Source organism: Orbicella faveolata, unplaced genomic scaffold (assembly GCF_042242905.1).
Source record: "Orbicella faveolata isolate gen_17 unplaced genomic scaffold, um_ofav_v1 contig_14, whole genome shotgun sequence".
NCBI lineage: Eukaryota > Metazoa > Cnidaria > Anthozoa > Scleractinia > Merulinidae > Orbicella > Orbicella faveolata.
In genome coordinates this window covers 13,867,538-13,893,535 of record NW_028301541.1, presented here as the reverse complement: position 1 = coordinate 13,893,535, position 25,998 = coordinate 13,867,538, and the positions used below count along the sequence as shown (strand labels likewise).

Here is a 25,998-nt window from a genome sequence, read left to right as displayed (position 1 = left end):
GGATTCTTTGTTGATAAATGTGATGAACACACCTAAAGCAATTTGGTAAATGTGCCGCTGGTGTAGAGTGAAAGTATTGCCGGATGTTCTATTTTAGGGCTGTTATCTCTGAGAAAACATCAAATTGGAAAAATACCAAGACACATACATTGAGATTAAAATGGAACGAGAGGGTTAAAGGTGACAGCTTTCGTTGAACACATGCATTCCAGAATTTACTAAAACACGAAAATGCTATTCAACAACACGTCCCGTTTAACTCAAATAAAGGACTTCCCTGTATAAGGGTTTCTAAAATGGGTAACTTTTTGTAAGCTTTAGTCAGCGAAGCAGTCGCCTGTTTTCTTGGAACGAAAGAGGTGCGTGGAATCTGAGAATGAGAGACCCTGCCAACAAGAAGGGGTGGAAGAACGGAACAAAAAGTACGAGATGAGGCAGAAGAGAGTGCTTTTATCCCCTAACCCACTCCCCATAACTTTTTTTCTCCGCATCATGTCCCAATCGCTCACAAGCTGCTTGTGCTCTCGAAAAGGAAACCACTGATACGAAGGCTATACGATTTTCAAGAAACACGTGATAAGAATAAATAGATATGTCACTGTGTCTCAGTTTCATGATATTTAGCACTGCTGTGCTAATTGAGCACTGTAAATGCAGAAACAAATATTGTAAATAGAACTGAAACTGAGGCCGACCAGTTGGCTATTTACAAGACGTGGAGAATTTGAGTTCAGGACCACCGAAGTTTATCTAGTGGCAGGAAGGAAGATTTAAACCCCAGACCGCCGGATTACAAATCTATTTCCCTAACCAAGCCGCCCCCACAAATCGAATTTTAAAAAAATAGAGGCGCATTGGCCGTATTTAGATGCGTCCTAAATATATAATGCGTTTAGTAAATACGGAAATAGGACGCATTAATTAACGTCAGACGAACTCAACAATGTCATGCGTCTGGAAGACTCATGAAGCGGACACGTTATATTTCACAGACGAGTAATGCGTGACGCTTAAAACAAACCAACTTGACTGAATTTAAAATCTACCCACTCCCCATAACCTTTTTTTCTTCTTTGCCTCGTGTCCCTATCGTTTACAAGCTGACGTGCTCTCGAAAAGGAAACAACTGCTACCAAGGCTATACGATTTTCAAGAAACACGTGATCGTCGTCGTCGTCGTCTTCGGCGTTGGCTCGTGTCCGAACATCAATTTCGTCTAACAGTACGGTATCCTCTTCTTCGATAGCCTCGGAGGTGGCTTAGCAAGCCAATCCTTGCATAGAATTTGCGAGGGCAGTGAGGGCACGGGAGGGTGGTCGGTGGACGAGGGGCTGCAAGGCGGCGTTTTTATTCTCTATGTTTCCTTACGGCTTTGCGTCTCCATTCTGCTTTAAACATCGCAGTACCGGTGGAAATGGACTGTTGCCAGCTGGATCGATTTGCCGCTGTTGTCTCCCACATGATACACGTTATACATGCGATCAAATTGAACTTTTTCAAAAATGGTAGACGTATTGGCGGTATTTACGTAAGAAGACCAGGAATAATGCGTTTAGTAAATACGGAAATGGGGCGCATTATAAAACGTCAGATGAACTCACGGCAATGGCATGACCACCCTCGGGGACCCAGGGGCTACTAGCCGGGACGAAGCGATATTTTCAGGCGAAAGTTTACTTCAAGAGCTGATGAGCCCCTGGGAACTTATTCTTACCGAACCAGTTCCAGAAGTGGTCGAATTCCGTCCCGCTGATGGGCCAGAAAAATATTTTTCTGGCCAATCAGCGAGGAGGTCCAGCCCGGTAACTCTGTCGCCTTCTTACACAAAGTGGTTTTCTTCATTGATCGACCTGCTTGGCCCGTGCAACGGGAAGATTCTCGTAAAGAGTTTCAGAAAAAAAGATTCAACGAAGCCGAGGAAATTTAAAATTAGAATTGGGCGAGAAAGTGTAACGACGAGGGATTGAAGCACAAATATCTCCCCGCCATTCTTATTTATTAATCATCCGAGAGACTTACCCAGGTACGCATCATAGACTTTTCAATTAAAATTACAAACCCTGGATCATTATACGTAGTGAAAACCATATTGCTTTTAAACCTCGGTTACTTTTCCCGAGATAAAATAGGTTACTCGCCAAAAAAAAAGTTTTCCGAGGCAGATTTTGTATTTCCCTAGGTAAAATGGCTTCTTCTAACCATGGCTATTAATGTAGAGTGTCCTTGGTTCCTTGGGAAAAGGCGATGTATAAAATAAATTATCATCATTATCATAAATGACGAAAAGTCCTTTTTGACCTTAAAGGCTGCATTTACCAGGAAGAGGAATAATGTGACTCAAACGCATGATGTGACGAGAATTAAGGTCATTCCTCACATTTGCATTGCGCATCCTTACCGCGCATATTTATGGCGTCATAAGCGCGCGCTCGTGCACGCGCATGTTGAAAACATGACGGATTTGCCTTGATATTGAGCTCTTTCAGTTAAAAAATGGCTCTAGCTCACTAACGAGCACGGGCACCCCAATTTTTTTTCCAGTCATTGTAATCAACTAATCATAAGCTTCGCGTGAGAAAAGACTGATCTAATTTCTATTGTTGAAAATTTAATAAATAAGAAATAACAGATACACTGTGTTCTTTTCTATTTTACAATCGGTAACCACGTCGAGAAATTTGGTTCAAATTTTAATCAAGGATTTAGCTTTCTGTCTGAGTCAAACTTAAAATGTTCATTTGTTTCCGACACAATGTATTGACTGTAGTTTAATGCGTTTTCTTATGAGTCTGGGCTCACAAAGATTTTACAATTACTGGGAATGCGTTTTTATAATAAGCATTAAATAATGCCAAAATGAGGCATTTTCAATGCCTTACTATTCCTTAATGAGCATGGGCACCCCCCTTTTTTGTTTCAAAATTGAAGTTACCATATGACAAATATTCAGTGGACAAAGTTTGAAAAAAAATCTATTGTCACTTTTATTTCAGAGGAATTGCCTTAAGTGCGTCTAGGTAGATAAGAGAGGCATAAAACTTCTGCGCTGACAAATAAAGTCCTTGTAAGAGAGATTCAGGTTGGTCGCTTAATTACAGATTTGATATATAGATTTTCAATTCAGTCAATTTGGTTTCTTTTATTTTTCTCGTATTTAACTAGAAGAATATTATTCGTCTGAGAAGTATAACGTCTCCGTTTCATGGGTTTTCCAGACGCGTGAGTCATGACACATTTTCGGGGACCCAGGGGCTACTAGCCGGGACGAAGCGATATTTTCGGGTGGAAGTTTACTTCAAGAGCTGATGAGCCCCTGGGAACTTATTCTTACCGATCCAGCTCCAGAAGTGGTCGAATTCCGTCCCGCTGATTGGTCAGAAAAATATTTTTCTGGCCAATCAGCGAGGAGGTCCAGCCCGGTAACTCTGTCGCCTTCTTACACAAAGTGGTTTTCTTCATTGATCGACCTGCTTGGCCCGTGCAACGGGAAGATTCTCGTAAAGAGTTTCAGAAAAAAAAGATTCAACGAAGCCAAGGAAATCGCAAGCTGTAACATGGGGGCTAGTAAGCAATACTCTTCCATCAATTTTCTCGGCGGATTTATCGAAGGTATATCGTAACTTTTTATAGCCAGCTTACGCGATTTCAACACTGTTGTTTCCGGTTGCGGGGAAAGCTAGTCGAGTGCATAGACAAAAACGGTAAAGTCTGAATACGAGCCAAGTGGCCTACCAGGCCGGAGCTTATCCCGGTTTCTGTAGCATGAAGCGACTAAAAGTATTTCTACTCCCCCCTGGATGGGATGCCAGTCCATCGCAAAGTTACCCCAGCATTAAGTTCGCCGGTACCCATTTATACACCTGGGTGGGGAGGGGCACTGTGAGAGTAAAGTGTCTTGTCCAAGAACACAACACAATGTCCCCGGCCAGGGCTCGAACCCGGACGAACCATGAGGCCACCACGCCTCCCAGTTGAGTGCATAAGGTTACTTATTATTTCTCCTCGATCGTTGAACAACTTCCGAATCTTTCCACGATGTGCAAATCGCCGTTGCACGGGCCACGCAACTATGTCGACCGAACGTGGGAACGATCGGCTAATTATACTAATTAAGGTGCACGCACCTTCTTGCTATAGAGTGACAAAAGAAATGCCGGCACAATTTAATCTCGCCTTTTGGTTATTACCGCCCGCTTACACAAACAACACATTGGTCCCTAACAAAAGCTCAGTTAATTTCATATCTAAACCCCTCGTTTACACGATGACCTCGTTAAAGCCATCGAGTACCACCTTGTAAACTTTTAACCTTTATTTTCTTTTAAAATTTACCTTGTTAGTACTACAACACGAAATTTATTTTTAAAATGACAACATACAAAATGAAACTGAAAAAATTTGTAATGATTCCCCATGAAATAAGTCAGCTGTGTTTAGTTAACTGCGAATAGAAATCAATGGGAGAGTCACAATTAATTTAGCTACAGTAAGTTGGGGCGCAACCGAAAGAATAGGGGAGAAGCGTGGTCCAAGCCTTTCTCTCCTTTCGTCGCTCTGCCGTATTTTCGCTCTACAAGCCAACTAACTGAATGCATCCGTGAAAGAAGCTATAATTAAATTATATAAAGCTTTCATGGAGCGGTTTTTACTTGAGTGTCGAAAAGTAATTAGTTTTGCACTACCATGCTATATGATTGGCTTAAAAAACTCGCGCCATTTTTTCCTCCAATCAGAAGTAAAACCAAAACCAAACGTGACTTACTCGCACAGGTTTTCCCGCGTTTTGCGTCGATGTAATAATTTCGAGTTTTGATTGGATCACTGTATTGTCTGTGTCCTTTGTGATTGGCTAGCTTGATTGCTTTGGTTTTGATTTTACGACACTCAATTGAAAACCGCTCTAAATAAACAGTAGCCTCCATTTTGCGCGGAAATATGCTAGGATATTTCTCCGCAGACATTATCTGTTCTGAGAAGGGAAAAGTTTTCCGAGAGTGTAGCTCGAGGAAAACCGTGAGCATTGAGGAATAGATACTGTTCAAGGACAGATATCCGAGCATATTTTCGCGCCAAATGAAGGTTATCGTGTTGAGTATCGTTCAAAATTTTTCGAATCACTTGCCTAACTTAACTTAATATGTGGAAATTTGTTTTTGAGAAATTATACGGTAACATGGAACATTGAGAAAAAAACACTGTTTAGTCATCAGTGCAATGTCACTACAATCTGTGGAGTAGCCATCACACCGAGCTTTTGGAACACACATTTGACTTGCTCAATTTAGAATTTATTTTAATGGTATTACATGCAAATACTACGGAATAAAATTAATTTCCCATCATTAATAAGTAAAGTGCATATGCAAAGTAGATTACATGCATTTCGTGAATTGTTGTTGATTTTCTAATTTAGAAAATGTTTATACTACACTGATCACATTTATGGCCTTATTTTTACCCATTCGTACGGCTAAAACAGTTTCACCAAAAACCCACAAAAAAATCAGTTCTGACTACAATAACTTAATATAAGCATGAGTATAAGTAGCGACAATCTCAATAATGAGAACTGATTATTTAGGACTGGGGCCTAGACACTTCCTCAATCATTATCCGGGACACCGATATGTATCCAGTGTAAGCGTCACCCAAAGTATCGCCACTAGGACAAGATCCTACCCATAATTCCACTCTAACCGTGCCCTGTGGGATGTTTTCACAGTATCCCTCAAAGGATCGATGATGATGAAGATTGGGATTCCCAGCAGATGATGGCCAACTGTTGAACACAACAGCTTCGATTGTCATTGGTCCACTGCATTCGTTACCATTAAACTTAAAGAACCACCGGTTACACTTAGTAAAAGAACCATAGACTCTCATTATTCCCTGGAATGAGACTTTGACCGCAGTATCAGACTGCAACTTATTAAACGAGCAGTCCTGGAACAAACGAAAGTAAAATAAGTCAGAACTCAAATAAATAAATTTCATCACATTTTGGCTAGATTTGTATCATTAACTGGGATTAACTGAACACCGATCATCAGTTGTTGGCTCCGTGGGAGAAAGTGTCAAGGGTGGCGTTAGCCTGCTGTTATGTCAGCCTGCATACATGTTAGCCTGCATACATGTCAGCCTGCGAGCAGGCTGACGTTGGAACAAAAGCGCGAGCGGCCAAGCCGCGAGACGAGAAAGTGAGCCTGCTCTGACCTCTGCAAATTTTTCATTTCCACCTCGGAAACCGCAGAAAAAATAGGCAACTAATTTTCACCGGAAGTATGAACTTTGGTAGCTCAGATTTCTCGGGAAAATTGTAAATCTTTTTCATAACAACATGCAGGCCTGATATCCGTTGTTGACTAAGTTTTGCCGAAGAAAAACCGTCGAAGTTTACGTCTAGAAAGGACACACACTTGATTCCAAGTGACCTTGCTTTGGCGGTCTGGTCTTTGATGATGCTGGTAAACGGGCAAACGCCTTCGTGTTGTTTCGTTGCCCGCTTAACGTTTGCAATACATTGTGTTTAGAATGTTTGGAAATTCAGGGGCGGTTTTAGCGAATCTAGGAGACAGCCCCCCGCCTATTTTGGGTTCAAAAAAAATTACACAGAAGGAAGAAAAGCCGGCATAACAAGGAAAGGAACGGTAGGGTCCTTGCCCAGAGTGGATTGTACTGGACAAAGTATTTTCCAGGAAAGGAATTTGAATGGTTGGCGATACTTAGAACTCAATTTCAGATCGCCAACACTTGTAACAAATATTTCTTGAGACAATAAAGTTTTCACCAGTTACCCTGCAAGACAGCGCGTCGCGAAATGTTTTTAAAGTTTGTGTTTGTATTTGTTGACCTTGCTCGAATTTTACGTGTTGTTGGTGAATTAACCATTCTGACTACAAAACACGGCCTTTTAGCGAGTTACAAAACACAGAAAGTTTGTTTTCTGACAACCAATGAATTTGCCGAGCTACGAATCGGAAAATTTATCTTTTGGCACAGGTCTGAGGGTCATCATAGCCAGTTGCCAAGCTACAAGAAAAATTTGTTTTCTTACCACAACTCATGGCCATTCGCCGTCGCCGAGCTACAAAACATTCTTTCCCGATGACTCAGGCTTTAGTTACTAGTTGTCGAAAGCTAGCGGGTCAAAATACATCCAGCTTTGCAGAAATCATACACACTTTCTTCCAAACTATACGGCGAACACGTGACTGCGTGCATGCGCTCATGATGTAGTTTGCCCCTGCTGTGTGGGTGGGTGGGGTGGGGGCGGGGGTTGGGCAAATCGGCGAACAAAATGTCGATACAGGCAGGCTCACTTTCTTGACGCCTCTTCACCAGACTCTACCCTGCCGGATTGCTTCACCCATCATCGCTCGCGCGTGACTCAAAGGTGAGCCTGCTCGCAGGCTAACGTGGTGTAAGGAGCTACCCTTAAATCTAGAGGAGTGAGTCAATCTGGGTGAGTTTTTTGCCAGTCTATCGCGACCGAAAAGTAAAACAAAATTGCAAGTTTGAGTTTCGCCTGAATTGTAAACGACGCTTGATGTTTCATCAAGGCCCAATAAGTTTACGTCTGTAGATACACAGGCCGCCCAAGCTCTCTCTGTGAACCACACAAGCAACACTAGATGGCATCGAATCATAAGGGTTTGTATGGGATTTTCTTAGGGCTTGCCACAAGTTGCTCGAAAACTTTTTGTCAACTTTTCGTATTTCGAGCAACTTTTTTTGTTTCGAGCACCTTTTTGCATTCTGAGCAATTTCTAGTTTTCTAAATATCGGAGCAGCTTTTAGGGCTATAATTGGCCATGCTTCCAGTTTTACAATGTTTCAGTAGACAATTTGTGAATTTCCTCTGAAAAAAAGAGCAGTTCCTCCCCCCTGGGGCAGATCATGGGCGAAAGATGTATGCAGCCGGGCTGTTAGGTCAGCGGTTTTTTTAAAGAAAATCCAAAATGGCGGACGAAGATTCACGCTCCACTGATTCGAGTGTTTCAGGTTACAAAGGTCATTCAGATCCTTTGAGGGTAGCCGCATAAGTGGGGGTAAGACTGAGTACTCCAGCGAAAATGATAATGGTTAGAGGTATTGACTGTGAAAAGCAACGACAATTTTATTGGCTCATAATAGAACTTTTACAAGATTAATATTGTCACATTGATATTGATGCGTAGTATTTACTCATACGTTTGTGAACAAATTTATTCAGCGACGCTGGTTACAACGCGAAATTGCAAAAAAATGCTCAGAAATTTTACTTTGTTGTAAAAATTGAATATTTTTGCATCAGACCAAATAATAGAAGAGAGAGACAAAAAAAAGTTATGGCCTTTTGTAGCAACTTTTGAGGAACTTTCGTTACAAAATGCAACTTTTGACTTTTTTTGGAGCAACTTTTGAGCAACTTTCGTTACAAAATGCAACTTTTGACTTTTTTGGGGGCAACTTTTGAGCAACTTGTGGCAAGCCCTAGATTTTCTACAAGATATCCATGGAGGTAGTTAAAGGTGAAAATTCTCAATATAAATGGCTTAACTTATTCCATAAGTGTGTTGTTTGATCCTGGTGTGGTTATTTTACCGATTTAACTTGATTTAACAGCCTTTTGTGAATTCTGGTTTTCCCTTCATAAAGAGAGGACAAGGCCAAACACTACGGTCGGGACAGCCTGCCGAACGAAGTCAAAAATCCTAGGCTAAAATGTACCCAGGGCCACAAATCCACCGTAGAATTCAAGGGCAAAGGTTGATCTTTCATTTCAATTCGCTAGCCACACAACTGAAGCCCTGCGAGCGACGCCAGGCGGCTCTTCGCGTCCCCAGTGAAACGGTAAAATGATGGAATAGCTCCGTGTCCGTTTGATCCGCGACACATGACCGTTGAAACCGGCTTGGTAATCTCGTCATGTTGGCAAACCAAGACTCGCAGGGGTACTAGACTCAATCTCCGTAGAAACTGAGAAGATACAATCATTTTTGAAGTGGAAGTCAGGGTAAGTTTTCACGTTTATGCACCTTTGAGTTACGTGGTTCTCGCTTCACCAATTAAATTTCATCTCCCCATAATTCGTTAAGAATTCTCCCGAGCAAAACAGAGCTCAATTTGCCGGCGGCATTTTCTTTCTCTTCGTTTGCTCTGAACAAAGTTTTGCTGCCTTCCATTACAGTTTCCTCACAATATTCGTAATTCCACAATACTCTATCTGAAGCAAATTCAGTTTATCAGCTCGGGAATATTTTACACAAACAAATCAAAGGTGCATAAACGTGAGAACTTTCCATGAATTCCACTTCAAAAATGTTTGTATCTCCTCAGTTTCTACGGAGCTTTCGCCGTTGATCTTACGTTTCTTTGGTTTTGAAGCCATTTTGCAGAAGCGTTCTGTACGATTTTTATTTTGTATTGTAAATTCGACCTGAGGGAGGGTGTTACAAGAAGTTTGGTTGACAAATTGCTGTCTAGTACCCCTGCAAGTCTTGGTTTGCCAACATGACGAGGTTACCAAGCTAATTTCAACGGTCGTTGTCTCGCGGATCAAACGGACACGGAACTCTTCCATCGTTTTATCGTTTCACTGCATGGGGACACGAAGAACCGCCTGGCGTCGCCGCAGGGCTGCTATTGTGTGGCTTTTTGGAATTACTCGTCCCTGTACTCACCGTTTGACCCTCAATCACCTCATAATGCTAGGCAAATACTTTCTTTATATCAACGCTCTAAATAATACTATGTTTGTTTTCAGCGACTTCATCTCATTAGTGCAGGATAAAATCGAGATAGAAAAATATATTGCTGCCACGTTGAATGATGAAAGGGAATTTCAACAGAAGTGGAAATTCCTTCTCACCCTTTAAGGCGTTTCCCTCAGTAATTTTTTGCGAGGTCTTTTTTTTTTTTTAGTTTGTTTGTTTGTTTGTTTGTTTGTTTTTTTCTATAATTAAGTAATTACGCTGTATTGTAACTCCTTAAGTAACGTAATGTGTAAGTCATAATAAGTAATTATTGCGTATTGTAAGTAAGTAAGGTAATGCCAAGTATTGTAAATAGTTTTTTTTTTTTTTATTTGATGTATTGTAAGTGACGTTTGTAAAAGCGTTAGAAATAATAATAATAATAATGATGATGATGATGATAATAATGATAATAATAACAATAATGTAGTGTATTGTAAGTAACTTAAGTATTGTGTCGTGTTGTAAGTAGAATAAGGCAATGTAAATAATTATGTGTTTAGCAATAAAAAAAAATGAGCCAAACACAAATCTCAGTCACCCCAACACTATGGTTTCCTCAAACTCCGTTCAATGCAAAACCCTTACCAAGCGTCCATGAAATCAAATCTCCTTCTCCTTCCTTCCAACAAAAACACGCCAAGCACCGTCTAATAATACCTAGTACTCAGTCCACACTCAACTAAATAATAGAAGGGCCAATAACATTTAATAACTAGTAGTAATCAGAGATTATGAGAGTGCGTTCGACGCCCTCACTTTAATATGTAGAACTTAAATAAATAATTTCACCAGCTGACTTTCAACCTCTGTCTATTGCTAAAAATCAACATTTTTCAGCAGCAACCGAGGTTTTAAAGTCAGATATGCATAATGTCAAAGTCCATGCTAGTGACGAGGTCACGATTTGTTGATACGTTGCGTGACGCCGCCAGTTTCTGTAGATTCAGAAGTTTCATAGAATATTAAATTACGTACATTATTCTAAGCTGGAAACAAAAATTTAACCAAGCATTTGCAATCGCGTGCTCGTTTATCGTAAACAAACTCCGTGCGGCTGATTCGTGCATTTCCCCTGATGAATAACGCAGACTTTTCGATCTTGCCTTTAGAGTACTTTTCCACCGATTCCAGACAGTAAAATTTCGACCGGATAGAGACTGAGCTATCTGTCGCGACTGGAACTAATAAATAATAATAATGACGGTATTTATATAGCGCATTTCCATATGCTCAATGCGCTTTACAACACTTTGCGGGGGTCTTAGACAGACTGCAATTGAGCAGTTTACAACGAATGAGGATTTATTTTTACAGATGCCCCCAATGTAATTTCGGAACAAGACCAGGCCACAACACCGGGAACTCCATGCCCTACTCTTTGCGATAAGTGTGTGGGTTCTTTAACGTCCCCTGCTGACCATAACCGTGAAGATGCAGGAGACGGGGCCTACGGTTTATCGTCCTTATCCGAGAAGACTAGAATGTCTAACCATTTGCAGATGTCATCACAAAGGCAGCACATTCTCCTCAGTTATTTTAAGACCCTGAGTGTTGGTCCGGTCTGGGCTCGAACCCTAGACCTCCCACACAGAAGTCCGCGGCTCTACCAACTCTACCAACTAATCAGCATGTGCAATCAAAAATGTTGGTGTTCCCTCGGTTAACATCCCAAAGCGAAGTCGTGTTAAAAAACAAGAACAATTCCCGCAGATTTCGGTAAATGCTACCGTCGAAGCGTTTAAATTCACTTAAATCTAACGCTGAGAGCATATAATAGCGAAGCGTACGGCGACTGAATGAAAAGAAGTCAAAGAAAGATCCAGCGGAAGGACGACCTCACATGGCCTGCTCACATACCGGTACTCGCATGTTCGCCACATGTCTTATCACATGTCTTAGCCTTAAACGGTACCAGTTTACTGGCCGTGACATGCCCTAGCAAAAATCAAGCGGGGCGGCTGAATTTGCTAAGACTACCGCAACCTCGATCGATTTCGCCTGTATTACGCAGGGAGCCCAACATGTGGACACCAACAGGGCTTTTCAGTCTATTTAACTGGATATTTCCAGGATATTTTATGTAGGCAAACAAACGAATGCGACTTCTTAAATCGCAAAATGATCGGGACACTTGGTCAAATGGCCAGCGCTCAGTTAAACAATATCTACACTCATAAAGTAAAAGAGACATGAAAACAAGAGAAAGCGGCTATTGAAAATATTATCCGGAGTGCTGCTGCACGAATCGCAGCAACAACGCTTTGAGTTTTCGAGTAGCTTCATTTCGAGGAAACCGGTCGCTTTGTGAGTTTCACCGCGGACGAGATTGTGCTACAGTGACCTTTAGTCCAGTTGTATCTGCCACATCCTACGTTATCACAACAGCAACAATTTAAGAAACGCTCTTCTTTAAAATGGGGGGAGCTAATTTAAAACTATAAAGGTAAACTAAGCTGCCATGACCCTCAAGGTATGTTTTCAGGAAACGAGAGAGAGCGTGACAATGTCGGCGGCGAAAGGTCATATATGCGAATTAGTTCAAATTCTGTTTAATAAACCTTCGAAAGGAGTGTAAACTAGTGACGTTTTAACGAATTGCTTTGAACTTGGATATTATTAAATGAAGTTCATAGACATAAGTATGTGCTAAAGAACTCAAAGTAATCCATCGGCCGTGAAATATTGCAATTGGGAGATACGTGTGAAAGAGAAGCGAAATTCCCGCTTTGTTTACACTGATACGTATGCGGCGATACAGCAACCCCTGCTGTGGATCACAATTTTTCAAAGATACTCTTTGTCTACCAAAACAACTACCATTTATTAGTAGAATTCTACCAGTATACTAATGCAAATGCTGCAATCTGATTGGCTGAGCTACTCGTATACTATCAGCCATTAGAGTGCAGTGGCCGGAGGTCGTCTACGAAATGGCGACGTTGTTTTCGTTTTAACAAAGTTCCGAAGGAATATTTTGATGCAAGTGGATAAATTAATTCCTGAGAAGACTAAAAGAAAGATATTAACGGTTTCTTGACATTAAAAACCTTGAAATTATTGAAAAAAGTGATGAACGCGCGTACACAACTTTAATTTCAAATGACAATTCAATCCGAGAGATCTTTCAAAGGCGCAAAGCTTAATAATACTTCGAGAAGTACTTGGAAACCGTTATTTGAAGTAAATTTCAGTCAGAATTCTACTAAAACAATTAGATTATTCGCTCTCGATTTCTATGAGGCCTTGGGCCTCATCAACTATCACCTCATAGAAATGCTCATAATCTAATTGTTAAGTAGTATCATAAAATGATGCTCTCTGTGGGCAAAGAAGTACTCGACTCAAAGCTTGTAGACCGTGAATAACTTTGTGATTGTGCGGATGGCTGATGCGCTTACCACTTTTGATGCAATAACCTTGTCAATAGACATAAGATATACGGGACAGTCCAAATTTCAGAACCAGGATGAAAACTGACGACGATATATCGTGTTTAGGCTTCAGGACGTGATATAAAAGTTGCCACACTCGTCTTCGAAGTCTCCAATCGAATACTCAAGATGTTCGAAAAGTATACTGAGCTGTTCTAATCTGTAGCATTCATTTTGGTTAATCTACTCTTTGGCGCCCTTCAACGTTTATGATGTGTATTTCCTGTCAAGGCTGGACAGAAATTACAAGGTAGAAAACTGGTAGGTATCGACAATATAATATGAAGAATAAACTTGAATAAATCAAGTGAAAACAAGAGAGAATTTATAGCGCTTCCTGCGTGAATACAACCCGTGACGTCACAAGGTCTATAAACTCGGTTCCAGAGCCCGGACACAGTCTTGCTCCAAAAAGTCGATTTCGGCAGCTAAAAAAAGCACTTTCCGGTAGGATTTGACAGAAATAAAGTTCAATATTATTTTAAGCACGTTTGAAACTACAGATTGGGCTAATAAAAGAGTGTACGAAAATTTCGTTTCAGTAGCACTTTAAAGATGTAATATCAGTTTCGTCACCATGATATGAGACCAGCTGAAAAAACATTTCGGTTAATAACAGCATGATTTTCTCTCATATAAATCTTTGTCGAATTCTGAATCTGAATTTTAACTTACATTAGGTGATAAAAGTAATTTTGCCGATAACCATTGGCAATCCGAACATTTTACTCTTACCTTGATCTTACCGCTATCTCGATCATCATTCAGATTTTTCCACACACATTGTTTCCAGTTGGTTTGTGGCACTACACTAGAAGGACTTGTCACGCTTTCTCCTTTCTCTCCCTTATCGCCTTTTTTTCCTTGATCGCCCACAGTTCCGCGCGCTCCTTTTATTCCCATCATTCCTGGCGGTCCGCTCTTCCCACGAGGCCCTTCATTTCCTTCATTTTGTCCCAGCATTCCTTGCGATCCCTTGTCACCAGTCTGTCCTTTAACTCCATCTCTTCCCTGCGGTCCTTGTGGCCCCGGAATGCCAGGCATTCCGGGCATACCATTGGATCCTGGAATACCGGGAAATCCGTGGGTAGATATGGATTTCTAAGAAGAAAGCAACAAATGCATTCACTGGACTAAAAAACACAGTGTGAAACTTAAACAACACGAGAACAAGATGTTTCTTATGTCGATAGATATTGTGGCATGAAAAACGATCTGCATTTTTGTCTCTTATAATTACTGCTTTAGCGATAGCAGTTACTTGTTTTTACAGTACTGTTAGTATCAGCGTGTCTGTTAGTGGACTTGTGGCCTTGCGGGTCTGCTTTGACAAGATAAAATCCTGTCAATTTCTAGACAATAGTCACGTTCTTGATATCTATATTTTAATCAGGTCAAATATGTTCCTCTAATTCTTGCATAACAATGTTTTCTTCGTTTGTGAAGCCGATTGTTACTGGGAGTAACATGGCCATCATTAACATTCCTTGAGAGACTTTACTATGACTTGGGAAGTAAACATTCTTATATCGCTTCGCCTAAATTTTTATTTGAGTATATCAGCCTCGATGTGGGACCAGAGACATATGCCTTTTATGTTTCAATCAGATACTGAACTGCCACAAATAAGAAATACTGTAAATCATGCAAAATATTTTTACATCTCATATACAACTGATTGATTTTCGTTAAAAAAGGCAATTAATATTCAACTTGCTACCTCACATAAGTCCTTGGTATCGCCAGTATTTTGTTGTTGAGGGCTGGTAGTGGTTTCCATTGAGTCCCCTGTTCCACACAACACCAACAAAGCAGCAAAATACATAAACTGTGCCATGCTTGAAGACTCAAAACGATCAACACTTTATAACAGTAGAACTTCACGTCTGTGTGGTATGAACTGGTTTCGTAACTGGTTTTGTGATGGCATGTGCTCAGCCTTTAAGACGCTTCTTCTAATGCCAGTCAGCGTAGATAAGACGCTATTTTTCTAAACAGAGGTTATAACCTGGTAAAGAGATTTTAATCAAGGTAAGACATAAGGAGACCTCTTATAACATAACCACCAGCAGGCTTAGTCTTTAGCTAACATTTGCTGCCAACACGCATGCGGAGTTACCTCCTGTCTCCTTCTTTCGGAGGGACTTTGAGTATTCCGTAATTCAAGAGTTTCAGTAAAAGAAGAGAGGTTTAGATTTTAACGTTTGTTCTACATAACGAGGTTGCATCATTTTACCATTGTTTTAAGCGGGTAGTAGATCTTTATTTGGGCATGAATGGGGTACTTCAAATGGAGGGTGTGAAAAATGATATTGAGAATCAGGAATTTTTATGCAGTGGCTTTTTTTGCTAAACAACTCTGTTTGATAAAAGAGTATCACTATTCAGCCGAACATTTAAACCATTTTCTTAAATTTCCAGCTTGGTTGATATGATCGACAGGATTAAGAAGACTCGGAGAGAATTGGAGACCAGCCAAAACGTCAAACACAGAGTATATTAAGTAGGAGTCATAAGAACTAATTTTAAAAAGATGTCCTGGGATACAATGTCAGTTCAAAGAAACCAGGTGAGATTGAATTGTTCACTGTGGTTAAAATTTCTCCTGTGTCAGAAGTCAATGATTTCTTTCAATAGCTTTCAAACAGTAGTACCACGTTTTGTGTATTAAACTGAATTTCAAAGAAAAGGTACAGAACTGAGAAATACACAAAAGCTTTGCAATGTTTTCAGCAATGAAAAGAACTTTGTTAAAAGATAACTAGCAGCGGACCGCTTTGATATTACCATAACGAATTAATTCACTACCCTAATGTTTATGTTTGTTTGTGAACATACATTGGATATACATTCCAGCATTGAAATGTAAAGAACGGATTCTTTTTCATGAATTTAATGAACAAATCGATAGACCAATTTCGATATATAAAAACTCAGCCTAAAACAATAGACTTCAGTGCGAAGCTCTCGGGAAAAACTACAGAGTTTGTGGGGTTTATTCCCCAGAGCCTCGTACTAAGGTCTATTGTTTTAGGCTGAATTTGAATATATCGAAATTGGTCTATTAATTTAGTAAATGCTCCACTGGCGCAGAGTAAAATCATTGCCAGATGTTCTAGTTTAGGGCTGTTATCTCAAACAACAACAAAACTGGAAAAATACCAAAACACGTACGTTGAGATTAAATAGAACGAGAGGGTTAAAGGTGACAGGTATCGTTGAACACACGCATTCCAGAATTTACTAAAACACTAACACGCTATCCAACGACCCGTCCCATTTAACTCAAATAAAGGACTTCCCTGTCTAAGGGTTTAATGTTTAACTTTGCGTGAGGTTTAGTCAGCGAAGCAGTCGCCTGCTTTCTTAGAGCGCAAGAGGCGCGGAGAATCTTGGAGTAAGAGGCTCTGGGAAGTAGAATGGATGAGAGATGGAACGAAAAACTCGCCGCAACTTTTCTCCTCCGCCTCGCAGTCCAGTCGTTCACAAGCTGCGTGTGCTCTTGAAAAGGAAACTACTGCTACGAAGGCTATACGATTTCAAAAAACACGTAATACGTGCTATTAAATTAATTTAAAAAGTAGGCGCATTGGTCGTATTTACCTAGGAAAACGAATAATGCGTCGTAGACGTATTATTTGTACAGTAAATAGGGAAATAGGAAGCATTAAACGTCATACAAACTCAATAATTTTAAGAAATGAGCGCATTTAACTTCTGAGATATATAATTCTTCTAGTCAAATACGAAACACACACACAAAAAAAACCCACACACTTCCCTAAAACGGGAATCTGCTCAATTTGTAATTAAGCGACCAACAGTGTCTGTAACAAGAACTTTGTTTGCGAAAAAAACAGACACGTTTAATGGGTCTCGTATTTACCTAGACGCACTTAATTAGACACATTATTCGTCTTCTTAGTTAAATGCCGCCTTTGAGACCAAATAGGACTCATTGTCGTTAATGATGATTTATTGTAGACATCGTCTTTTGCCTTTTGCTAAAGACAAGGAACACTTTGCATTAGCAGCCATGCTCAGGGGAGGCCATTTTAAACAGAGACAGCAGACGAAAAACAGCCTTCAAGTTATTCTTATCGTTGTTTTTGGTTCACGAGATTGCTGCGATAAAATAACTGTACTTTTACCTTTCAAAGTTAGGATTTTCGTCAACCCTTTTGCCCTTCCTACGAACAATTTGTTGAATTTTAGTTTCTCTTCGCAAGAACCAAGTATATTACCTCGGGAAATCTTCGTCACAAGCAAACTATCTGAGACGACAAAATCGTAAAATATCGTGGTCTCTGTTCAATAAAAGAGTCCACTGGATCGCGATAAAAGCCATTTGTGCGCGTGTATGATCCCTAACTGATATTTTGAATCACCTGTAGCTTTGGTATGACCAGGTCTTCCTCTTGCCCCGGACGCACCTGACCCTTTGCACTTTTCCTTCAACCACTCAGTCATGTCTATCTCGCAGGACAACAAAGGAACCATTCCTGTTTCGTGCGCAGCCCATGACGTGGCACCGCACTGATAACTTACCCCTCCAAAGGAACAAAGTGCCATCGTGAAATTACCCTCGAATTTCTTGCACCTGACAAAACAAACCGCGAAAAGGACGAAGAATGGGAACTCGATCCAGACCCACTCTCTCCTATGTCCAAAATGGGGTCAGTTGATACATCATCTCAATGCAAGGCCTCGTTTGGTTAGTGTATTTGCAACAAAAGCTTTTTGTTTTACTGTCCAGCTCTCCTAACTGTGCATTCCTTCTTGACGGATGGTTTCATTTAAAGGAACCTGGAATAACGTTTCACATCGACACTGCTATAAACTGCAGCTCGTACGTTTGTAGTATATCAATGTATGCATGGTCATCCTCCTTTACTGGTGGGTATTTACAAGAACTATGCAGTCTGTTAACAGACAGATTTTCCGTGCTTGGAGCAACGGAGAAGAATTATGACTTGAATGTAAATCAATGAAAAATTCAAGCATCGTTTAAAAGGATCGTTATATCTAGGTAAGCCCTTCATCATTTGTGCTGTTTAATGGGTACTAAGTTTTGAAAGAATACAGTAACCCTTGTTTTGCTAAATCAGGGTGTTTGTTGTGCTAATCAAAGGCCTTTAAAGAGCAATTGTAAGATAAGAATCACAGTATTTCTGAACAATGAAACTATTATGCTCAAAATTCCATTTTGAATGGCCTTAGAGGGGCATGTGAGTGTTTGTGGCAAAAATTCAACAAACTCTGATAAGCCAAATTTTACTCAACTGATTTTGATAACTGGGTCACTAAAGTAAATAATGGTATAGGTACGGAAGTTATGCAAGAAGGCAGGTAGATACACTGATTTTTTGAAAAATGGCAACTTTGGGTTGTAATTTTGACATTAATTTTTGCCAAACTCTAACCCCAGGCTCCTCTCTGTCCAATACCTCAAGGACAAAGTTACATGCGTGAAATGCAAGCTCTATTATAGTAGAGTTCATGGTCAAATTCATTTGGAAGCACAATTTACCAATTGGGTTTTATGGCACTTTCAAAATGTCCCCTGGAAGGCTAGGTTTTTGGTGTTCAAAGGGCAAAAAATGAGACCTCCCCTTAAACTCCAAAACTAAAAATCAGAGAAGTGAGCCAAATTGGCTTTTGAAATATTTCATTGCACCCAGCTTCTGTGCCAAGTTTCAGCCAAATCGGTTAACCACAACTTTTGGCCCCTGGAACACTTTCTCAGACAATGACACTTAAGCTACCAACGATCTCTCTCACAAGAACTTTATTTGTGAAAAAGAACAAAAGTTTAATGAGTCTCGTAACTAATTCGCATACTCCTAAAATGGAGATACATTCAAGACAAACATTATGCCATTTTGGTCGCTATGTTGCGAAAGCGAAGCTATTTTGTCTAAAAAGTTTCGTCCCGGTCACCCGGCTGAAGTTTTCATATGAGAAAATTTTCATCCCGATTACCGAGATCTCGGTCGAAAAAACCGAAATCTGGGTGACCGGGCCAGACAGTCTCCTCATATGAACACATCGAAAATTTTACGAAGGAAAGAGTGGCGGGGCGAGATCTCGGAAACCGAGCCAGCCCGGTTGACCGGGCTCATATGAAGAGGCCTGATTAACGGTAATGATGATAATTTATTCAATACATCGCCTTTTGCCAAGGAACCTTGGAAAACGTAGTTTTTGAAGAGTAACCTATTTTATCGCGGGAAAGTTAACCGAGGTGAAAAAGCAATATGGTTTTCACTTGGTATAATGATCCAGGGCTTTTATTATTGTAATCTTTTATTATTGAACAATTTATGATACATACCTGGGTAAGTCTCTCGGATGATTAATAAACGAGTATGGCGGAGAGATATTTGTGCTAATCCCTCGTCGTTATACTTTCTCGCCGAATTCTAATTTCAATCATGGTAAATAAGCCGAATGACAACGGATGCATTTTCAGACCACTTTTATCAGGCTCATTTTTTTTTTTTTTTTTCCAATTTGCAAAAATGTACACGTATCAATGAAAAACCACAAATTTCAACGCAAGCTATGAAAATCATGTGGTGTAACCACGGCTAATTAATGCAAACGGCAATCTGTTTGGTAATGTATACTAAATGAAGTCAGTTCTGATATAACTGTAAAGCATTTGGCCGGCCGATATTAATTCAATTTACTCGAAAGTTTTTCCCAGACATTCTATGCAATAAAAATTACCATTTTGACATAAATTGGATAAATAGATTTCTACTAGTATACTAATGCAAGTACTGCAATTAATCTGATTGGCTGAGCTATCATACGCTATCAGCCTCGGCCATGTGTTCTCGTTTTTCCGAAGTTTCCATGGGAAGTCCAGAGACATTACTGGATAATTAAATTCATCGTTATCCCAGTTTAAAAACTCAAAATTGTTCGTTTTTTCTATCTCTGTATCTGTAGACTCTGGGACTGTGAAGTAATAATTAATGGCAGGAAAAGGGTATACATATATGTACATATATAGAATGACAAATGAGATGTCGGTACAATTTAACCTCGCCTTTTGATCACTACGGCCCGTTGACACAAACACCACATTGGCCCCTAACAAAAGCTCAGCTAATTTCATATCTAAAACCCTCATTTAAACGACCACCTCGTTAAAGTCATCGAGTACAACCTTGTAAACTTTTAACCTTTATTTTCTTTTAAAATTTACCTCGTTAGTGTTACAACTCGAAATTGATTTTTAAAATGACAACATACAAAGTTACACTGAAAAAACGGTAATAAGTCCCCATAAAATAAGTCAGTTGTGTTTAGCAACCTGCGAATAGAAATCACTGGGAGAGTCACAATTAATTAGCCTCTTTAAGGCGTTCAGTTAGTTGGGGCGACACCGAAAGAATAGGGGAGAAGCGCGCTGCGGGAGGGCCCCAAGCCTCTCTCTCCTTTCGTCGCACCGTCGTGTTTTCGCGCTACGTATACAAGCCAACTAACTGAATGCATCCGTGGAAGAAGCTACAACTGAATTTTATAAATTTTTCATAGAGCGGTTTTTATTTGAGTATCGAAAAGTAATTGGTTTTGCACTACTATGCTACATGATTGCTAAAAGAAACTCGCCCACTTTCTCATCCAATCAGAAGTAAAACCAAAATCAAACATGACTTACTCGCACAGGTTTTCCCGCGCTTTGCATCAGCTATATGTAATCACTTCGAGTTTTGATTGGTTCACTGTATTGTCTGTGTCCTTTGTAACTGGCTGGTTTGATTACTGTGGTTTTGGTTTAACGACACTCAATTGAAAACCACTCTAAATAAACAGTAGCCTCCATTTTGTGCGGAAATATGCTCGGATATTTGTCCGCGGACATTATCTGTTCCGAGAAGGGAACAGTTTTCCAAAAGCTTAGCTCGAGGAAAATTGTGACCTTTGAGGAACGATAACGTTCAAGGACAGATATCCGAGCATATTCCCCAATTTTCAAAAATGCGCTTGTTGCGAAAAATATTTGAAGGATAATAAACTCAATAACCTCGATTTTATTTTGAAAATATGCTCGGATATTTGCCCTTGGACATTATCTGCTCCTCAAAGCTCACAGCTACGCTCTCGGAAAACTGCTCGCTTCTCGGAACAGATAATGTCCGCGGACAAATATCCAAGAATATTTTCGCGCCAAATGTAAGAGCATTGAGATTTTTTAATGTAATGCGCTAGAAATAAATTATTATTATTATTATTATTATTATTATTATTATTATCGTGTTGATTATCCTTCAAATAGTTTTCGTAACACGCGCAGTATTAATCATACCAAGTAAAATCTGTTCTGTTGGAACATGCATTTAACTCGCTTAACTAAGAATTTATTTTAAAGGTATTACATGCAAGTACTATGTAATAAAATTACTTTCCCATCATAATTAAACAAAGTCAACGTGCAAAGCGGATTACATGTCGTAAATTTTTTGCGTGATTTCCTAATTTAGAAAATGTTTATGCTACACTGATCATATTTATGGCCTTATTTTTACCCATTCGAACGCCTAAAGCAGTTTCATTAAAAACGGACAAAAATTTCAGTAATGACGACAATAACTTTTAATAACATGAGCTTAAGCAGCGACAATCTCGAGAATGAGAAGAGATTAATTAGGACTGGGGCCTAGACACTTCCTCGATCATTATCCGGGACACTGATTTCCATCCAGTGTAAGCGTCACCCAAAGTATAGCCAGGACACTGTCCTACCCACAATTTCACTCTAACCGTGCCTTGTGGAATGTTTTCACAGTATCACTCAAATGATCGATGATGAAGCAGATTGGGATCCCCAGATTGCCAATTGTTGTACACAACAGCTTCGATTGTCATCGGTCCACTGCACTCGTTACCATTAAACTTGGAGAACCACCGGTTACACTTTCTAGAACCTATGACTCTCATATTTCCCTGGAATGAGACTTTGATCGCTGTATCAGACTTCAACTTATTAAACGTGCAGTCCTGGAACAAACGGAAGTAAAATAAGCTCAAGTCAGTCTTCATATCAATAAATTATATCACATTGACTGCATTTGTATCATAAACTTGGAATAACTGAATACCGATCATAAGTTGTTGGCTCCGTGGGAGAAAGTGTCAAGCGTGGTGTAAGGAGCTTCCCTTAAAAAATCTAGAGGAGTGAGTCAATCTGGGTGAGTTTTTGGGAGTACTGCAGGAATACTTACCATTTACATGGGAAAACAGGAAATTCCAGTTGGAAAATCAAATGGTTCGCGCCATTCCATTTGGAAAGCTTCAGAAAATATGGGCTCTGATTTGAGGTGATACTATTTTTCTGCTCTTTTTAGTCTCTCTAGCTGATGTGGTTATACTTTATAACGATTCCCTCTCCCACAACGTCGAATTTAATTGTTTCATGTTTATGCCTGAAATTTCCAACCGCATGGTTTTTGTAAATGGTAAGCACCCGGCCTCCTAAAAAGCGTTCGGTTTTCAGTGAAGTACATTCCGTTACACTGAAATGTCAACAAAAGGACCACCGTCGTTATATCATTGTGGTCTTATGTTTTACACAAGGAGTAGATTGAGTTCCCTCAAACTATCAAATCTTCTTCTCCTTCCTTCCAAACAAAAACACGCCAAGCACCGTCTAATAATACCTAGTACTCAGTCCCCACCCACACTCAATAATAGCAGGGGGCCGACAAAATTTCATAATGAAGAACTTGTCCCCGCTGAATTTAAACAGAAAATGATATTTGAGTTCTGAGCGCCAAAAAGAGTTGAATCGATGATCTATGACCAGATACCAGTTGGACGATCTCGCCACTGATCAGTAGACTAATACTCTGTAAGGTGGTAATATCGTTGCGCACCCATTGCGGACCCGCATCCGGCAAGCTTGGTCACGTGTTAGAAAGCTTACTCTTGGCTGAATTTTTGAGTCGCCAAACTTAAACACCAAATAGCTGAACTAAAGAAGTAGACGTAGATGTTTTATTATCATGACGTATTGTTTACCTGTTTAGAACGAAACAGTCGGTAAGGGTTTTGTGCGTGTTATTTTTGGCTTATCGTTTCCATTTTTCACCCATTCTCATGATTTGGCTTGTTATTGTAGAAAACCTGGGCCTCGACTTAATTTTGGACTAAAATTGTGTATTTAGTGTGATAGTATGAACGATTCACCCTAATATAGCATGTGGACTACGTAACAGAGACTCTTATAAAGGCTTTTGTTCTCGGGCCATCGTAGTTTAACGAGGAATAAAACACAAATAGCGGTGATAAACATATTAAACTTACGCATTTTAATAACTTGACGTTTCGTATGCTACGCAACATACATTTTCAAAAGTGGAATAAAGACCGTTACAATTTAAGATTGACAAATGAACAGAAATTGTAAGATAATTTCTCAAAGCACTCGCCAAATCAAATCTTCCTTTCAATACAAGGACCGTCTAAATCGTTCACAGAAATCTAAGGTCATTTATAAAGCTGCTTGCTGGGACTACAGTGACTTTTACATAGGCAAAATAAAACGACGGCTTCATGACAGGAAAACGGAACATTTCAGGGCTCTCACTAAGAATGACCCCACATCAGCCATTGCCGACCATATAAAAGCCACAGGTCACAACATCAAGTGGGATCATTTTGATATTCTAGCTTCTGGTAAAACAGATTATGATCGTAAAATTAAAGAAACTTTGCTCATCCAAGAACTTCAGCCGGCTCTTAATGTAAACGTCAGCAGTGAGAAGCTGATACTTTATTAATAAGCTTAGGCTTTTATTGTTTTACTGTTAAGAAACAGATGTTTCTTAATCTCGTTTCCAGACCCCTTATTTACATTTCATATATAGTTTTCAAAAATTGTAACGGTCTTTATTCCACTTTTGAAAATGTATGTTGCGTAGCATACGAAACGTCAAGTTATTAAAATGCGTAAGTTTAAGATGTTTATCACCGCTGTTTGTGTTTTATTCCTCGTTAAAGATTCTTATGTCACACTTGTCTTGCTAAGTAATGATCAAACAATAAATGTGAATGCTTGCTCACTACTCCAGTACGCAAGTCAAATTCCACTTCTCATTATCTTTAAGATGTAATACCAGTTTCGTCACCATGATATGAAACCAGCTGAAAAAATACTTCGGTTGATAACAGCATATGTACTCAGACTTTGGATGATAAAATTCTGATTCCCCCTCACATAAATCCTTCTCCAATTCTGAATCTGAATTTTATCGTATACTAGGTGGCAAAAGAAATTCAGTTTGCCCATAACCATTGGCAATCAGAATATTTCACGCTTACCTTGATCTTACCGCTATCTCGATTATCATTCAGATTTTTCCACACACATTGTTTCCAGTTGGTTTGTGGCACTGCACTAGGACGACTTGTCACGGTTTCTCCTTTCTCTCCCTTATCGCCTTTTATTCCTTGATCGTCCACAGTTCCGCGCGCTCCTTTTATTCCCATCATTCCTGGCGGTCCGCTCTTCCCACGGAATACCCGGAAATCCATGGGTAGATATGGATTTCTAAGAAGAAAGCAAAAAATGCGCATGCATTCATTGAACTAAGAAACACAGTGTGAAACTTGAACAACACGAGAACAAAATCAGGTCAAATGTGTTCCTCTAATTCTTACACAACAATGACGTTTGTTGGTTTGTGAGGCCGACTCTTACTGATAGTAACACAGACATTTCTTTGAAGCATTATCTGTGAGTTATTTCCAGAAAGAGTTGGGGGGCGCGGTGATCTCATGGTCAGTGCGCTCGACTCCGGAGCGAGCGGTCCGGGCTCAAGCCCTGGCCGGGGACATTGTGTTGTGTTCTTGGGCAAGACACTCTACTCTCACAGTGCTTCTCTCCACCCAGGAATAAAAATGAGTACCCGGCGGTAACCCTGCGATGGACTAGCATCCTATCCGGGGGGAGAAGAAATGCTCCTAGTCACTTCATGCTACAGAAACCGGGATAAGCTCCGGCCTGATGAGCCACTTGGCTCGTATACAGACTTACCTTACCTATTTCTAAGAAGAAAGAAAAACATGCACAATTTTAAACTTAAACAACACCATATATATTACAGCATGAAAAACAATCTGCATTTTTGTCTCTCACTGCTTTAGCGGTATCAGTCACTTGTTATTTCAGTATCACCGTGTCTGTCATTTGACTTGTGGCTTTGTAGGTCCGCTTAGACAAGAACAAATCTTCTCAAGACAACGGACACCTTTGTTGATGTCTATATCAGACCTATTGAGTGTCATCCTGCACCTCTCTTAATCAGGTCAAATATGTTCCTCTAATTCTTGCATAACAATGTTTTTTCTTTTGTGAAGCCGACTCTTACTGGAAACAGCATGGACATCATTAACATTCCTTGAGAGAATTTACTATGACTTAGGAAGCAAACATTCTTATATCGCTTTGTTCAACTTTTTATTTTAGTAATCAGCCTCGGGACCAGAGATGCCTGTTATCTTTGATCCCATACTGAACTGCCAGAAATGAGAAATATTAGAAAAACGTGCAAAATATCTTTACATCTCATATTCAACAGATTGATTTTCCTTAAAAGAGGCAATTTATATTCAACTTTGTACCTCACATAAGTCCTTGGTATCGCCAGTATTTTGTTGTTTAGGGCTGGAAGTGGTTTCCAGTAAGTCCCCTGTTCCACACAACACCAACAAAGCAGTAACATACACAAACTGTGCCATGCTTCAAGAGATAAAAATATCAACACTTTATAACAGTAGAACTTCACGTCTGTGTGGTATGAACTCGTTTCGCAACT

At 39.9% G+C, this 25,998-nt stretch overlaps 1 protein-coding gene and 1 pseudogene across 1 annotated transcript; both read right to left on the bottom strand.

The window, feature by feature from the left end:
- Positions 1-4,294: 4,294 nt before the first annotated feature.
- LOC149114102 (uncharacterized) lies at positions 4,295-15,067 on the bottom strand. Its single transcript, XM_089286706.1, has 3 exons — positions 14,889-15,067; positions 13,904-14,269; positions 4,295-5,943 (listed from the first exon to the last, which is right to left on the bottom strand). The coding sequence occupies exons 1-3, from the start codon at positions 15,003-15,005 to the stop codon at positions 5,578-5,580; spliced, it is 849 nt and encodes a 282-aa protein (XP_089142832.1). The 5' UTR covers positions 15,006-15,067; the 3' UTR covers positions 4,295-5,577.
- Positions 15,068-21,457: 6,390 nt separating this feature from the next.
- Positions 21,458-25,998, bottom strand: LOC110047374 (collagen triple helix repeat-containing protein 1-like; annotated as a pseudogene).

Bases quoted from the DNA above. Each gene is read 5' to 3' on its own strand.
- LOC149114102 (XM_089286706.1), bottom strand. From the start codon at position 15,005: ATGGCACAGTTTATGTATTTTGCTGCTTTGTTGGTGTTGTGTGGAACA. The intron at 14,270-14,888 runs GTAGCAAGTTGA...CTTTCTTCTTAG, and splicing joins ATACCAAGGACTTATGTGAG to AAATCCATATCTACCCACGG. The intron at 5,944-13,903 runs GTAAGAGTAAAA...CGTTTGTTCCAG, and splicing joins GAGATAGCGGTAAGATCAAG to GACTGCTCGTTTAATAAGTT.